At 41.7% G+C, this 17,910-nt stretch overlaps 2 protein-coding genes across 12 annotated transcripts in view; one reads left to right on the forward strand and one right to left on the reverse strand.

The window, feature by feature from the left end:
- The first annotated feature begins 417 nt into the window (after positions 1–417).
- Positions 418–1,377, forward strand: PPP1R3G (protein phosphatase 1 regulatory subunit 3G). The gene has a single exon (XM_075142617.1). The coding sequence runs from the start codon at positions 418–420 to the stop codon at positions 1,297–1,299; it is 882 nt and encodes a 293-aa protein (XP_074998718.1). The 3' UTR covers positions 1,300–1,377.
- An 8,296-nt stretch (positions 1,378–9,673) lies between these two features.
- Positions 9,674–17,910, reverse strand: part of LYRM4 (LYR motif containing 4) — a 90,820-nt gene continuing 82,583 nt past the window's right edge. For 10 of the 11 annotated variants that reach the window (XR_012672472.1, XR_012672474.1, XR_012672476.1 and 7 more), the window contains one exon: positions 9,674–10,037. Coding sequence is in view for 3 of the 11 variants with exons in the window: in XM_075142628.1 (XP_074998729.1) it covers positions 9,975–10,037 (63 nt within the window). In the remaining 8 variants the exon portion in view is untranslated. Of the gene's footprint in view, positions 10,038–12,328; positions 12,573–17,910 lie in introns of all 11 variants that reach the window. The other variant, XR_012672475.1, reaches the window with a different exon arrangement.

Genomic DNA, 17,910 nt, shown 5'->3' on the forward strand with positions numbered 1-17,910 from the left:
CCCCGGCCCGACTTGGCGGGGCGAAGCGGGCGCGGGGCCGCGGTAGCAGCGGGGGGACACCCGCAGGCACGGCTGGCTCCGCGGGCGCGCCTGCCCTTTCCCCCCGTCTCTCCTCCAGAGCCCCCAGCGCGGCGGGCAGCGTTGCTCTCAGCTCTCTCCTCCGCGCCGCGCTGACGGCGGCCGCCGGCGGCGGGCTGCGGGCGGGAGGACGTGCGGGGCCGCCCGTCGCGGCCGCTGCTGTTTCCGTATTGCCCGGCCCGGGAGGTCCCGCCCCCGCCCGCAGCGCCGCGGCCGCCCCAGCCCCGAGGGGAGGCTCCGGGCCCGGGGCCTGCGGCGGGGGCGCCGGATAAAGCGGTGCCGGCCCGTCCGCCTGCCGCCACAGGGACGGCCGGGACGGGCCCAGCGGGGCGCCCCGCCATGGCGAGCCCCGCACGCCCGCGGCAGGAGCTGGCGGCGGAGGAGCGGCGGCTCCGCGGCGCGGCCCCGACGGTGCGCCGCGACGCCAAGCGGGAGGCGGCGGGGGAGCGGCTGCTGCTGCTGGAGCTGCGCCGCTGCGGGCGGCCGCCGTCCCCCGGCCCCGGCGAGCGGCGGGAGGAGGAGGAGGAAGAGGAGGAGGAGGAGGAGGAGGAAGCGGCGGCGGGCGACGACTGTTGCAGCAAGTGCAAGAAGCGGGTGCAGTTCGCCGACTCGCTGGGGCTGAGCCTCGCCAGCGTCAAGCACTTCAGCGACGCCGAGGAGCCGCAAGTGCCGCCCGCCGCGCTGTCCCGCCTGCAGAGCCAGCCTGGCGAGGAGCGGGACCCACCGCCGCCCGGGGAGGACCCCCCGCCGCCCGCCCTGCGCCTGGTGCCCGCCTTCCCCGACGGCGGGGAGCCCAGCGCCGAGCTGCTGCTGCGGCAGCGCGTCTGCCTGGAGCGGCTGGGGCGGCCCCCGGCGCCCGCCGACGTGCGGGGCACGGTGCGGGTGCTGGGCTGCCCCGGCCCCAAGGAGGTGACGGTGCGCTACACCTTCAACGAGTGGCTCTCCTTCCTGGACGTTCCCGCCGCCCCCCTGCCCCCGGCCCCGGCGGCCGCCGGCGACCCGCCGGCCGAGCGCTACAGCTTCACCCTGTGCGTCCCGCCGAGCCTGCGGGAGGGCTCGTCCCTCCACTTCGCCATCCGCTACCGCAGCCCGCAGGGCGAGTACTGGGACAACAACGGCGGCCGCAACTACACACTGCGGTGCTACGGCTCCCCCGGGGGTGGCCCCGCGCCCCCCGCCGCCGCCGGCGGCCCGCCGCTCCCCGCCGCCCCCCGCTACTGATGCCGGCCCGGCGAGGGGAGCCCGGCGGGGCGGGGGGGGGCGGCCGCGGCCCCGCACCCCCAGACCCGTCTCGGGAGGGCGACAGCCAGCGCGCCGAGGCACCCGTCCCGGAGACTGCCCGAAATCTGGTGGTTTTCAAGCGGGCGCTTCGGTTTCGCCAGCAAAACATGGATGTGCATAGGCTCACGTTGCTGTGGCTTGTGGAATGGTTTTCCTTTTTTTTTGGAGAGAACAAGGAGACTGAGTAGCGTGGGCTTTGCTTTTCCCCTCTTGAAGTGAATTTTTGAGGTCTTGATTTGGGCTTGACTTCACTCACCCCCTTAGTCAGAGATGCATGGAGCACTTGTGTGAAAACTCAATGGCGTGTTCTCTAGAGATTCAACTTAGCATCCCATCCCTGTTTTCCCGTTCTCACATCCATTTCAAAGACAGAATACTGCGACAGCAATAGTGTGCTTTGTCTTTTTTTATTTTTTAGTTCAATGGACTCCGTAACAATACGATTCACTGTTGTGAGCACCTGTCAAACTCATGACAGACTTGCGTGCCCGTCCTACCTTTGCCGTGCCTGTGGCGGCTCTGAACAACAGGCAGTCTGTTTTGGGGCTGGACTGGGCTGCTCTGGTTTTTGTCATTCAGCACACTTCGATACTGCTTCCTGCCTTCCCCAGGCTTGTGTGTAGATCCCGTCTGGCTAATAGCAGCCAACAGGGACTTCTGCAGAAATGTTTTTGTTTCAAATAGACTGGTGACTTCTTTTCACACAATTGACAAGTCTAAGACAGGGACAAAGGAGGAGTTAAAATATTTGCTGATGCTGGGTTTATCAGGAGAACTTTGGTAACACCTTTGAGCACTGTAAAGTAAAAGATGGTGTCTGTCTCACACACAGTTCTGTATTTTCAGATTTGGGGAGCAGCAACTGATTTGGATGACCTTCTGACTGAGGAGTGATGATGCGGTATCGAGAGGGTGTCCTCTAATGAATGAAAACAAGTGCCTTAGTTCAGCTCTCCTTTTGTTAAATTTTGCACCACATTTCTCAAGTATTTATAATTTATTCAGCTTATTTTGCTACATCTTTTTCAGTATTTGTATGTTGTTGGGCAAGGGGCTTATTGAGCACACCGTTGGACTTCATATAGCGCTGGACACTTGAAATGATTTCTATAGTCTTCACTCTTGCATTGCAAGCCTAGAGGTTGACTGCTACTGGTGTCCCAAGTCCTGAAATGAAGCAAAAAGTACCAATGAAAATGGGTTTGTAAGAATAAAAAAAGCTTTAAAAAAGTTAAAAAGCTCACCATTACCAATTTTTTTTTTCTGGATGGCAAAACGTAACAGGATACTTCTTAGTTTTGCAACCTGGTTGTGCCCCTACCCTAGCGTGTGCGGTGCAGAGGGGCTCGAGCTGTTAGCGTGCCTCAGGATCACCGGGGCATTGGCTGTCCGTAAGAGGCATTTAGGGCTATAGCTGAAAACGACGGTGGTCCTGCCAGAGCCACAAGGCAAATCACCCTGTAAGTACATGTATGCTCCTGTAACAGGCATCTTGTGCAGAGCTGTGATGTGAGGAAGCTTTACTAGCACGGGTGGAAAATAGATTTTGGTCGAATTTTGTTCTGGCTCTTCTGTGGCTTTGACTCTATTTGTTTTCTTCTGATACAGTATCTCAAAATTCAGGTTAATTTTTTGGATGAAAGAATAAGTAGATAAGACATTGTCAGAATGCAGAAAATGTTCTGACATGGATGTAAATTCTTCAGCAAGACCTTGGGAGATTATTTTCCTTTTTAAAGCAGAGCATCCTGTGAGTTTTCTCAGGTCTTCATTTCCTCTGAAGATATAAAACATCTTAAAGCCCGTTATAAGCACCTTGGAAAAATTTGCACCTCTATAAAATTCCCCGTACTTGAAAATAAGTCTTCAGATAACCTGCCTCTTCAGAGAGCTGGTGCAAAATCGGAGATAGAAGCAGGGGGCTTACTGGGGAAAAGACGTGAAGCAGAGGGAGCTTCAGACTAAAGTTCCTGCAGTTTTGCAAACATGTGCACTGCTGCTCCCCCCCAAAAAAAACCCCTGCACATAAACCACAGCGTGAGAATACAGCCAAATATAAAGCTGTGTTTAATTCCTTCAGAAACCATCTTGCTGTTAGAATGGTACCCATCTGTGCTCAGAATAATGGCTTTGAAAATGCACAGAGTAAAAGCTCCATGCGGGCAAACAGAAAGAAGTGCTTACTGTTGTTTTCCAAGTTAGACGTAAACTCTCACCAAAAGCATGAAAGGTTTTAAGGGAGAATAGTGAACTCTACTACTTCCCTACACAAGTTTGTTTTAAAACTATCGTGGATTACAGGGCATTACATGGAATAATCTGGTATGAATTAGCCTTTCTTCAGATAGTTGTGTCAATGAAATGGCATGCTCTTAAGCTGATATGTGATGCTAACAGCATTAAGATAGATTGATTCTTCATTTAAGTACAATGTAATATTTGGAGCTTCTGGAGCCCATTCCTTAACTGCTTCAGAGAAGAAGGAAATTTTGCCAAAAAAAATGGGAGGGGAGGGATCTCTCCTTAAACAGAATTTAAAGGAGTAGCCATATTCTGATGGCTGTGTCTGGGCAGAGGTGCAGAGCTGGTACCTTGAAGAATCTCACCTAGCTGCGCTTGATAGAGGGCTAGAAATGTTCTCTGGTACGCTGTAAACTGTGGGCAAGGGGTGTGAGACATACACATCCAGAAAATGTGTTCTCTTCAGATGTGTGATCTGAAATTCAAAACACAAGAAAGTATTTGCTGAAACTAAGCAGCAAAATGCTTTTGAGTGCTTCAGAAAATTGGTGGCAATCTAAAATCATGCAAATTGTGATAATTAAAGCACAACATTTTTGTGTTTTGATAAGAGGTAAAGTGCTTTTATTTATTGTTAAGAATTACTTTTTGTGAAAGAAAAGGGGGAACCTCTCTCAGACAAGAATCCAACATACTCACTTTTTAATAGATAGTACATTTTTGTACTTCTACGATGTTATAGAAGCATAGATTTCCAAAGCAGGTTTCAAAGACTGCCTACACACATTTCTCTGTGTTTTCATAGATGAGGTTACTGAGGGCTGCAGCAATGCAAGGCCTTACCAAAGATTACATCGGGCAGCAGTGTAAAAATCAGAACTGGACCATGTGCGTACCGAATGCTCGCAAGCCTGCATCAGCAAAGCACAGGGCTGCTGCTCGTGGTCGTAGGTTGCGATACATGGCATAATTGCAACTTTATTCTCAAAGAAATATATTCAAAATGAAATAGTCCTAATTCTATAAAATCAAAAGGCCCAATAGAGTAAAACGTTAAGTGAAGCACTCTTCTTGTTTGGTTGCATTACTGTTAATGTAGTATTTTATAGAGATTCAGAGCATAACTTTTGGAGGATGTGCTCATAAACACCCTCCCTCCCCTAACTTAAGAAGTAAGAAATGATGAAGATTTGTTAGCACTTTTGGAAAAATTCCAGCTCCAAAGATTTTCGTTTTATGCAGATTTCTGTTTTTTTTTTCCCCATGGATTAAGGGCTTAGGGGAGAAATAGCTGCCAAATGGTTTTATAGGTGTATATAAAACCAAAAAGTTTAATGTAGTTGAACCTGTATAGAGGGTAACTGTGAAGGACATCAAAGTTAAATCTTCCTTAAGCAATTTTTTGCGGCTTACACTTACGTTTAAATTCAGATTTAAATGATTCAGAAAAGGACTGTGAAGCTAAATTTACTCTGGCGTCACGAAGAACTGCAAACTTGCATGCAAACTACTTCTGTTTTATTTGAAGCCAGGGTTTTCAGTCAGAACTTGAAAAGCCTGGCTTCTGCTCCCATTGGCTTCCCTGGGATTTGGATCCCGCCCAGAGTACTGCAGGAAGGTAGGGGAAATGATCTAGGTTTAATTGTCTATTCTGTTCAGAGTCTTGTGTTATGGGGTTAGGATAACATGGCACTGTGATGAATGTTCATCTGTCAGGAGTTCAAAATCTGCTGTCTATGGGTGGCAGTAATTAAATCACCTTAATTGTTTTTCATGATTCTTTTTAAGAGAGGGAAAATTACTTGCCTTGGATTAGCATATTGCCAAAGACCGGTATAAATATTTATGTGGTGCACTCTTTCAATAGAAAGCCTGTACATTCTTCACAGGTCTCCATAGTTCTCTTACCCTGAACACAGAAGAGTAGTCATTTGAATGCACTACTTACCATCACTTCCCCCTCTCGTAAAGCTTCAGTAGATATTGGACTTAACAGTAAAAAAGGTAAGTAGTTTAGAAAGAAGCATCGCTTGCAGCACATTGATGATATTTAATTTCCTGTGTAAGCTGCAGAATCCTTTGATGGTGCATATATTTGTGAAACAGGTTTGAGAGTTCTAAATTTTTTCCTCTTGCAGTTGTAGAAAATACACAGCGTTGGAAGAGTTTTTGGCTTCTCTCTCTTTTTTCCTGCTTCCACATTAAGGGCTCATGCACTATTCTTATGTTCTAAAATACTGAAAAAAGAAAAAGCAGGAAAGTAAACGCTCAGTAAAAGAGCTACACACCTTCCTTCTTTTTTTATAAAGGTCATCAAGCAAAACATTCCTAAGAGTACGAAATAATTATGCTTGCGTTAAGAACCGTGGAACAAAGCGATCAGTATACCCCTGACTTGAATAATGCCAGGATTTCACTGTAGATCATGATGGAAAACTCAGGAAAACAGTCAGTGCACAGCTCTTTCATGGCTCTGTTTATGTGTACGTATGGTACTTGCTGGATATCTGGAGAGATGCATTTATGTTGCATTACAGGAAGAAAGTTGAGGGGCTGGTGCTTCTCCATAAAGTTATTCTTCTACCTGCTGACATTAGAGGCTGAAAGTAATGCTTTTAATGCCTAGAAACTTGGTGAAGTTCTATATGGAAATACCTTTCTAGAAATGTGAGTCGTAAGTTAAAATTTGAACATTGTATGTAAAGTGTTCACATGCTACTCTCTTGGGTTGCTTTCCTCCAGCACAGCTGTACCTCTGATATATCTGGGCATTTTGAAACTCAGCTTTCAACTGCAGTAAAATCTCCTGAGAAGCTGTAACACACAACAGAAATGCCTGTCCTTTAAACAGCTACTAACATTAAACAAATGACTTTTTTTTTTCTTTCAGAGCGCTATTTCCAAGTTTATACTGTAAAAGTCATGACAAACTTCAGTGTATGTAAACGTTCAAATTTTGGTGCATAGTGCTGAGGTTAATAGTTTGCTAAAATGTTGAGATCAGGAACAGACAAACATTTTTAATATAATACAAAAGCAAGCTTGTTTTGCTAAGACATTGTAGCTTTAGTAAAGATATTTATTGCGCTCCCTTCTATTCTAAGAAAAAAGGATATACTTTTTGTAACAGTAGACATTGTACATAAGTCATGGGATCATTCCTTTGTGTTTTAACTATTCCTGTTGTTTACACTGGTTTCACAAAATCCAACAAAGCTCCTGACAGCGTGCCAAGAGAGATTTAATGAGTATTGCAACGTAAACGGAACTGGTGAAGCAGAGAAGGTGCAGCCGTAAGAGCACAGCAACTCCGAGGCTGGACCACAGCGCCAGCTCTCCAGTACGCTGTCTCCATCAGTGACGATGAGCATATCCCTAGCCAAGAGTAAGAACAGGGCAAGTGGATACAAACATAATACTAAAGTCATCCCAGCCTACAAATATTATTTCTGCGCTGGACTTCCTAATCCAGATGTGGTTTCTAAGTATTTTCCTTCCGTAGTTTGTAGGATTTTAATGATAAAGCATTTGATAAGCTATGTTTTTAAACAGAACTGTGTATTATGACAAAATTACTTAAAGTGGATATTAGGAAAGGAAAGAAAGTATTTCTAGGTATTTTACAATCACACACAACCGATAGGCACATAACTAACACTAACAGAGGGTGTACTTACATGTGTGTTGGTGAGGAAAGGAATCTGAAACTGAGAGGGAACGGACATCTAAAATGCAGTGATTGTGTGGGGTTTGAGTAGTGAATGCTAATACCTTTGCTAGCTTTGTACTTTTGTTAACAAGTTAGATAGTATTACACAGGCTTTTGGTCCTTAGCAGCAGTTTTCTTACATTACTTCTAATAAGTGATGTATAAATACTGTATGGTAAGCCGATGGTTAATTTGCAAGAAGAACTAATTTTCCCTTGACTGAGAAAGTGAGCTGGCTTAACCTCTGCACTACAGATTGGAGAGAGGGAGATTACAGAGCCTGAATTTTATTTATATTCTCCTTGATGGGTCCTCTCTGTAGAATATATCCTGAAGGTTACTAGTGCCCCTTTGCAGCTATAAATGGCTAAGGGAGAGAGAATCTGAGTGGTAACCTTGAGACAGAAAGTAGGAGCAGATGGCATGAATTAGGAGAGCAGTAGTGTTGTATCTACTGCCAAAACTTAACAACAGAATTTTCAGGCAGTAGTGGAGAAGAAATCTCCTTCATATTTTTAAGGGAATTAACAGGAAATTTCACATTCCCATGACTGCATGCCTATAAGACAGCATGTACCATCTACATCTGTATTCTTGGTGGAAACTAAACAATAAGGAACTTCACTGGAAAGGTACAGGTATTTTTGAAGAAATGATTATGTATTTAAAGGGTCTCTTTGAAAACAAACTCTTATTTTTTTGTAAACATGGTGAAAACTTAGATTTAAATAGTAAAAATGTTACCGATGGAGTTGTCCCTCTTTATAAATTAGGGCTACACTATTTATAAGCATGTTTATCTTGTTTCCTAGCATACATTCTCAAATCTTGAAATGGTATGCAGTGCTTGTTCCAGTAATTAAGCTGTTTTAAACAAGGATTTTGCATGTAATGTTTTAGGGACCAAGTTCCTTAGAGTATAAAACTGGCAGCCCTTCCAAGCCCGTGTCCTCTAAAAGTGTAAGGTGTTATTACATTTCTTTCACTGGAAGCTCAACAGTAATCAAACCTTTCTTCCCCTATGCTTTCACCATTAAGTGCACTTAATTATCCAGTTGTGAATGTGGAGATTTAAAATACAGAATCTAATGTATTCTACCTATTAGAATAATTAAATTCCATTTTAATAAAATGTTCACTAAAAGCAATTTACATTGCAATACTTATACACCTAATACGAGGAGAATTATTACTGTATTTGCCTTTTATTTGAAAGTGAGAATGGAGGCTGTTTGTAGTCTCCGATAGTCACAGTATCTCATTCTGTACACTATATTGTTAATGGAATGCATTACTATACATTTCAATCTAACTGTACAAAATTATAAAATACACTTGAAATGGTAGTGAGGAATGGGAGTTTGTTCTACATTAGACACTTTGTCCATCCTCTGCTTTAATAATGTTACCACACAGCATGAGCAATGCAAAACAATACAAGTTCTAAACAAAGATGAATTTTGGGAAGCAAGAAAAATAAGGGGAGGTTTTTAAAGGCCACATTGTCATGGAACTAGTTTTGAGTTTCTGTTTCTCTTCTTAAAAAACCCCACAACAATACCCTGCAAAAAAAGGAAGCTTTTTTCTGTATGCCATTAAAAAAGCTTTGCATTGCTTAATTTTTCTGCAAATTTCTAATAGAAAAAAAAATCAAGCACAGCAATGACTTGAACAGAACCTGATAAATATTTTTGCTTGCCTTTTTTTTAACATATTGGCTTAAAAGTGTTGATTATTCTACAGATTTAATAATAAGCAATAAAACGCTATACTGAGTGTTCCGCTTTTGCTAGGCAAAGCTTTCTGCCAATTCATGACTTAGAGCACTTGAGTTATTGTCGTAGTTAGGTTCTTTTTCTCCTGCAAAATTCAGGAGCTTTGTGAAAGTGATGTGGTGTTTTCTGCTACTAGCTGCACCTCAAGAAATTTAGAAAAGGACTCAGTGGTGAAAATATATTTTAAAGCTCCCAAGCCTTGGTGATGCAAGTCTTACATTCTGCTATTCTGATCTGTTGTTAATTGTTAAAAGTAGGATGAGGCTGGTTATTAACTCTTGGAAACTAAAGAAAGAACTTGTGAAATTTTTATGTCATCTCCTGAAATGTCAAGGGATGCTCTTTAAAGAAACCACACAATGCAGCTTGTGATATTTGTAAGTATCAAGGTCCAGGAGATGAGAACTCTGTTCATCTCTGGTTTTAATATTTAAAATGAACTATGCATTTAGTCATTTAAATCAGATGCTGTATATTTTTAAATGAAACTGGATCAATAAGAAATTAGTAACTGGGTGAGGGGTTTTAAATCTAACACATCTTTCATGCTTATTGAAAGAAAAGGTCAGCAGCAGAATAACGCATCTGGTTACAGGTAGCTTAATGAAGTTTTATTGTCAAAGTAGGGCAGGAACTATTTAATCACACGGGACATTCAAGCAAACATTTCACAACTACCTTACATGCTATTATAAATCACAGCAATATATTCTAGAACATGTGAACCATTAGAAAATAGTACTTTGGTTGCCAAAAACTGAGTCTCTCAGGCTTTTCTTTTGCTGAACACAAAAGCTCAGACATGTGCAGTGAGTTTACGCATCTGTATGTGGCACTGTAGGATGCTGAAGATGGTCCAGTGTTGCTTCAGGATCAGAGTCTTCTCATAGCTATGTGTTTCCTGGACTCTCAATAATCAATTTCTGCGTGGAATACAGTTGGCCAATAGTAACCTGAAATCAAACCAAAATATCAGAAAGCTGAAACTGGAAAGTAAGCAGTCCATAATTTCAGCTTCACAAGAGAGATTAAAAACAAACCAAGAACTGAGTAGCCCATATATTAAGCTTTTTCATAATGACATTTTTCTTTCTATAAGCATTTTTTTTAAATATATAATACTGTTATCAGTCTAGACCTTAAGAAAAATAACCAATACATAAAATATCTGCATACATAAATGAAATAATGACATTGAGGAATACTGTTCAAAGGCTCATATTAAAAGTTAACATTAGAAGTTACTACAGAGGAAAAGCAAACAGGCTGTATGTTTAGAAAAATGAAAACATGAATATAATGAAAAATAAAAAGATGGATATAGTCAGCAGATATTTCTTACTATGCTTTTTTGGGTGGAGAGCCTAGATATAAATTGCATGGTATGGTATTGTTTTCCAGTTCCTTTGGAACACTAATTTAATTTGCCTTACAAATAGTGAAAACAGTTACACAGTTAGTTCAGCAGTAACATTTTACACAGACTGGAACTGACCCCTGGTTCATGAGATGGTATTCACACCTCATGTATTTGTGCTTTCTAGTGCAATGAGGAAACGAAAAATGACAAAACTGCAACATTGATGCTTTGATTCTTCTTGTTCTTTAGTACTTTCTAGTCTGCATCGTAACATTGGTAAATTGTAGTCAGATGCACAGTTGGCGATAGTCACGCACAGCTCTTCGCTTAACAGTTGAGATATGGAAGGAAGAAGTTTCATGCAAATAGTCTAATGCAAGCATGAGAAGACAACATTTATTTTAAAAGTATGAATTTTGGAGTCTAATTTTTAATATCTATCTGCCCTTTCTCAACCCTATGTTCTCCCCAAGGCCTGGGTATACAGTAGCTCTGTGTGCTTTTCAAAAAACCCCCCCCAAAAACGTTCATATATTTAATTATTACGGAATTAAGACAAAAAAGACTAGATGCTTAATTATACTAAGGATAATACATTTAGTAGAATTTAATACTGCACAAACTAAGCCTGAGAGCAAGTCACACTCTCAAAGCAGTAAAAAATTAGGGAAAGAAATTTTTCAGCATTTTTCATTTACCATTTTTGAGGAGAAAAAATCCTGGCAGCTCTTAAATAAAAATTTCTCATTGATGCCCACACTCACATAAAATGTAAATAATATTGCCTTTTAGGAAATGAACTATTTCATCTTGATAAACAGCCTTGTCTGAAACTTGTAGCGCATTGATTTTAATCTTGAAATATTTATTACAAGGGAGGATTTATGAGCCATTCTTAAAGGAACAGAAGTTCTCCTTGCCAGCAAATATTCCCCTCTTTTGGCACTGAGAACTAAGTCAGTAACAGCATATGAACAACTCTGATTATTTTAAAAATTACTTATGAAGTATCTTGCATACAGAATACTTAAAACAAAGGCCGTACACAACTGTGGCATGTGTTACCAACAGAAATTTTAAGCTGTCAACAAGTGTTACTTATCAAAGAGAACCCCCTGCTCTGGGTTATGTGGCAGGCTATACACTTTATTTGCTGCCTTACCACAAACCATGCTGTAGTACTTAATTTTTGTATACTGTGTTTTGGAGCCCAAAGAATCTTTAATCCTTTCCCACACAGTACAGCAAATTTAATGGGAGGCTCAGAGGGATTACAAAAATGCTGAAACCTGAATTGCATTTTTTTTTCTCCACCAACTGGGGAGATAGATGAGGCTGAGTACGTGACTTCTCAGTCAATCATATTCAGCCGGGGCAGATGGCTTTGTAGGAGAAAGGTACGAGCTGTTGTTTGCTGTCCCTGTGCCAAAAGGTGATATTATCTACTGCTGTACCTCTTGACTTGAACGCAATAAAATCACAGACGTGCCTGTTGAGCTGCTTCCTTAGCAAACGACAGGCGTGCAGGCATTTCAGCGAGCGCACAGCCACCAGTGCTGTGCTGTCTGGGGCAGCTTGCCTGCTCTGGTGCCTCCCTTCCAGAAGCTATGCCATGACATTCTACGCTGAACTTTGAAACGTAAGGATTTTTTTAAACTGTTAGCCTTGAATTTCTAACATTATGATCAAGCCTTTCCCATGCACTTCAGACAAAACAAATAGACCTTCCGTTTATAGCTGCTGAAAAATTCACATCTATAAACATCCACTGCCTCAGCAGAAGGACTGCACTGGTATTTACACACTGACACTCATTAACCCTCGGAATCAAAACAGCGTTCTTACGGTGTCTTCGCCGACACCAAGTCTAAAGAAAGCACTTACGCAGCAAGCATTGCTGTGGATCATTCTCCCAAATTAAAGACTTAAGTGGCTATCTGTTGTGTTCCTTTTTCATCATGTGTGTTTGTAGCTTGTACGCCGCATGCCATTTACTCTTCTGGTAGGTGGCTGGAAGCCAGTGCAGAGGTCAGTGTCAGGGTATTTTCATTAATCACAGGAAGCTTTTGTGGAAAAAGGCTCTGCCATTTTTGCTCAGCAACTTTGTTACCCAGAATTTTTTTTACCTCTGTAAGGTAACACACGGCAATTAAATTCTGCAGGAAAGAATGCACAATAAAGAACCACTTTGTCATCAGGAGAAGACAATAAATAGAAATATAAAGGCTGCTTTTCAGATCTTACTGAATTATTCGATGTTTAAATTCTGCCTGCAAAATTATGTACTTCAAAAATAAGTCTGACAAGTCCAACCCTCAAAACCTGACAAATTGTCCATGTTCAAAGATTTAGTACAAGCCTATATAGTCAGCTTTTACCTGTGAACTTGAAAAACTTAATCTTGTCTTCCATCTGAATCCAAGACAAGACTTAGGGTTTCAGAATGGGATTTATCAGCAGATGTAAGTGAGACAACAAATGGGGAAAAAGAAATTATTGAACAGTAAGCACTAGTCCATCCTGTAACTCAACTATTCTCTGGTTATTAGGTGTTTGTGTGTTCATATGGAAACAGTACTTTTCCTCGCTCATGGCTGGCAGCAGCAATCATGGGGAGAAGCCACTTCGTGGAATCTTTCACTGCTATTGGGAAAAAAACAAGTAGGAGAGGTTTTCCCCAGATAACAGAATATCAGAGATGTGTATGGGGAGGTGCAGTAAGAATTAAATAGTAGAATTAAGTAAGAAGAATTAAAGAAGTAGAATTAAATATTGAAAAGAATGTCCTGAAGACATTAGAAGGACATGCTATCACGCTAAAAATTCAACAAATCCAGTCAATTTGCCAGCTCTGAACTCTGAGCTCTCACACGGTCTACGGCTGGCCAGTGCCTGACTCTCAGGGATACCTGTGGCTGGCGAGCAGGTTATCTGTAGCTTCCACGCCAAGCCACGCAGGAGAGACAACTGCAGTGGGACAGTGGTGAACTGGGAGGTGGCCTGAATCCTAGGGGCTGCCTTCCTATCTGACACAGCCACTGCAGACCCATTGCCACTGTCTGCAAAATACTACTAGAAGATCTTCTTCAGCTTTTGAAGGTATGTGGTATGTCCTGTGGTTTTTATCCATATGAAGATTTTACTTTGCAGCTCAGAGTTGAGGTAGAAGTGACTGCTCCTATTTCTGCAGGGCTGAAAATAAGGTGACCAGGTTTTAAGAATTTTTCTAATTTGCCTTGGTCACATTAGAGTGCATGGTTCTGCTCTGAAAAGTATGATGGCGTCTTTCCTTGTATATTTTCAAAATGTCTGTCCACCTTAATAACGACCACATTTTTCCCTCAGTTGTGTTGGCTCTGCAGTACAAAGGTGGCCAGGCATCTCTTTTCCCCACGGGCTTTACAGAATTGTAATTGTGTGGTGAATAACCTGTGAGCTCTAACAAATCCTGCTGAGCCCTGCCGAAGATACTTTTTCTCACTGTCACTGAACTACTCATCATTATCTTCCTGCCAAACCTGACAATCTCTGAACTACTAGCTCCCTCCTTGGGTGGGGCCTCACTGACAAATTTCAACGTGAATGCCTTAAAATTACTCAGGTAAGTAGCTAGGCGGCAGGCCTGAGGAAAGATGATGGCCCAAAGGAAGTGGCAATGTACAGCCAGAGTGTACACCCTCACAGGTGGATCTGAAGAAGGATGTCCACAGCTTCAGTAAACAAATGCGAAGTCAAAATGACAAAAAATCTGGCTTGTAATATCTCTTAGCAGGATGGACACATGAGAAGGAAAGAGCAATTTAGGTCTCAGCCCTTGAAGGAATCTTAGCACCTTGCACAGCTAGTGACATATCTTGACTGAGTTCCCCAGCACATAGAAACATCATCTTCCTAATTGCTATCAGGTTATGTTTTTATGTAAATCAATGCAATAGGACTACAGATCCTTGTAACGGTACTTTTACCATAGCTTTCTAAGTCAATAAAAGAGTTGTACAGAGGAGCATCCCTTCTATGTCTCACCCCATTTGTAACACAAACAACAAAATTAACAAACAGTGTTTGTTTATTTAATAACTCTCCTCTCATTTAAATACAGTTTCTGAAGTAATCCCTAGGGAACAATTTTCTGCCCTCAAGGCAAACCAACCCCAGGGATTTTTTTCATGCCACTGTTTATTTTTTGATGGCAGACAAAAGCAGGAGCAGCCTAACAGGAGATGGTGCAACGCTCTTACTCTACGTAGAATCACCTTATTGGTAAAGACAAGGCCCAAACACGTAAAAGTGCCACCGCAGCATAGGAGTATGAAAACATCATAAGACAGCAATTCCTTTAGCTCTCAATTATTTAAAAATTGCTTTCCTGAGAGGGTCATCACAGGAGAAGTAAAAAATGTTTCTTGTTTTTCTTAAAGAAATGCAGATGATAACTGAAGTTGATGCACTACAGATGGTTTTACATATTAAACACATTTATATATACGAAAAATATATGTAGGCTGTTATATATATACATGCTTAAATAGATATAAAAATACATTAAAGAAACAATCTCGATATAAACATAGCTGTCGCCTCTCTTTTGTTGCAAATTTGCTTGCAGGGAAGACATGGTTACCTTCTTACAGCCAGGGTTCACATATGAATATATGCATTTTCATGGTTCTTTATTATGGAGAAAAAGGAAAAAGTTCTGTTTATTAGTATATCTATACCACACACATACACATCTATTTTGAATCAGATTGGTTTGTCCTGTTGCACCTGCAAAATTGACAGGTATATCTCACAGGCACACTGCTGAATCTTAACTAGGAAGAAAAATCCCCGATGACACCGCAGTCATATCACATATACTGCTGCTAATCTTGGCCTCTAAGACCATCTGAAGAAGCTGCCCATTCCTATTTTCTTGCACTGTGATTATAAAATGCGTATTAAGTGAATGCTGACAAGAACAGAAATGTACAAGAATAATGATTACTTTTAAGAGCCGGCAACAGCGTTGTAAGTTGTTTACCTACTATCTTTCCTGTTGGACGATGCCAACCAATTTGCAATCCTATTGCAAATGTAAGTGAAGTGGTTATTGTTTTTAAGAAGCATTGTCTTTTTTCCCATGCCCAAAGTCAGATAAGCTATACACAGCACACTTTATCACAAATGTTTTTCATATTAACTAAAGCCCAAAGTCAGATACGCTATATACAGCACACTTTATCATAAATGTTTTTCATATTAACTAAAGACAGTTTAATGTTTTTTAACTTAATATGGACAGCAATTTTTGAAATTATCTTGTATCGCAATAATAAACACACCAATGTGGTACATAGTAATTTAAAAAAACCTCAAAAAACTCGAATGGAACCAAAAACTCATCAATAACTGTTCAGTGCTTTGCCAAATTTTTGTGTTGGTATTAAATGCTGTAGCAGCAGCCTTAGTTATTTTTGCTTAGGAAAGAATGTTGAAAAACTGCATTTGGCTCCTTCTTCAGAGCTGGAATCAATATGGAAAAAACTGTATGATTTTGGAGACATTTCCCTTATTTTTAGTGATTCCATTTGTCTACACAGGAATGGGAAAGGAAGTGAAGGAAAGCATAGAGCTGAGAAGTTGGAACTATTGTATTTTTTAGTTCTGCCTGTGTTTTGCAAATGCTGTTTTCTTTGTTCCTTTGTGCCAAAACATCTTCTACAGCTGCTGCTACATGAAGCTTTTGAAAAGGCAGGAAAAATTAATTTATAGCTATCATGTCTGGCTTTCATTAAGTAGGAAGGTGTGAAGTAAAGTAAATCAGCTAATAGGTGAGAATTTATCTGAAAGTTCTTTCTCTTAATAATGATAAATTATGTAATTTTGTTAGAACCATATGTACTGTATCTTGGTACACCTTTATTCAGCCTATCAGAAGCAGGATGACATATTTATTTAACGCTGCTATTAATTTATTCTGTGGGTCTCCCTGAAGAGATACTCTTCAGTGAAAAGAGCAGAGAATCATATCTAATCCAGCAATGATTAACACATAAAATACTGTAAGCATATACATTCATGTGTATTTGTACATGATGATCTACAATAGCAAGGCATTCTTTTTAAATGCTGGTTATTTCTCAGTTAAGAAAATTACACAAACATGCTACTATCCTTACAGACAACATGGGCATGACAGACACGGCCTTTGCTCCAAATAGCTACACACTTGATACGGCTTGAAATAACAAGTAATGGTCCTCAACAGAGAAAGAAAAACATTGGAAAACCAAGTGGACAAGATCACGTGGTCCTTCAGTAAACTGTTTCACTTCTCTCATTTCCTGCCAGCCTCTTGGCCCACAGAAAAAAGGGGCTTGACAAGGAAAACCCCATCTTAAAAGCACGCAGGGCCCAACAGCAGATGGCATGGGCAGCAGCCTGCTGCAAAGGGGAAGAAGCATCCCTCTGCTGCTGCGAAGGTAACCTTACAAAGATGTCAGACGGTGGGTCACAGGAAAGCGAGCAGTGACTGATTTTGGGCTGAAACAGCCAGGCGAAGATTTGATACAACACACGTCCAAGGAAGAAGCAGACCTGCAGAGGTAACTCGGACCCGGGGTGATCTTTGCATGCTTTCAGCACCCTGGCAATCTCCAGGCTCCCACCCTGCCTCTCCTCCTACTTGTTACCTGCTAACGTATTTCAGCATCTCGCCTTTTCTCGCTCATTTACATATAAAACATCTACCTCCTCAGAGCAGCTCAAACTCTTCAGAAAGCCAAACACAGAAGAAGCAGGTCTTCTGAACAGTCAGTCCCATGTGGGTGAAGGGGAGAAACTTAATATAGGCTGATCTCTTCTCAACATAGCATGCAGAAGAGAAAAATCACTCAGTTAAGACGCTGAGTGTGGCAAGGAAAGGAAACCAAAACATTAGTACTTGAAAATACAGAGACAAAGACCCGCATAACATTGTGCTGAGTGTGGTATAACAGGTACTCTAGTAATGCTGAGACATTTGGTATGTAAATGCCCAAACCATTCACAGAGGACCCTATGTTTTGTAGCAACTACATAAGCAGAATTCATCAAAGCCAGTGGGACTGCCTGCCTTACTTTTGTCAGTAGTATAATGCAACAGCCACTGCACAAAACACACATTTTGCACTACGTCCAGGAATATACTGTAATGTTTGTGTATCACAGATAAACTAACTTCACAATACATACAAAGACTAAATTGTTATTATAAAAGGAAAATATTTCACTCTTCAGTGTCCTCTTGGATCACTAGCTGTGAAAGACTTTTGGAATGAAACACTGAAGAAAATTTAGTCCTTATAGACAGGAATAAAGAAATAATAAATATGCTTACTGAGAAGTGTGATAAAGTAATTTCGTAGCACTAATAAGCTTTCATACTGTGAACTACTGAGAACTAAAATAAGCTGCCACTTTACGCTTGACAACAGTCATAATTT

Source organism: Calonectris borealis, chromosome 2, assembly GCF_964195595.1.
Source record: "Calonectris borealis chromosome 2, bCalBor7.hap1.2, whole genome shotgun sequence".
NCBI classification, from domain to species: domain Eukaryota; kingdom Metazoa; phylum Chordata; class Aves; order Procellariiformes; family Procellariidae; genus Calonectris; species Calonectris borealis.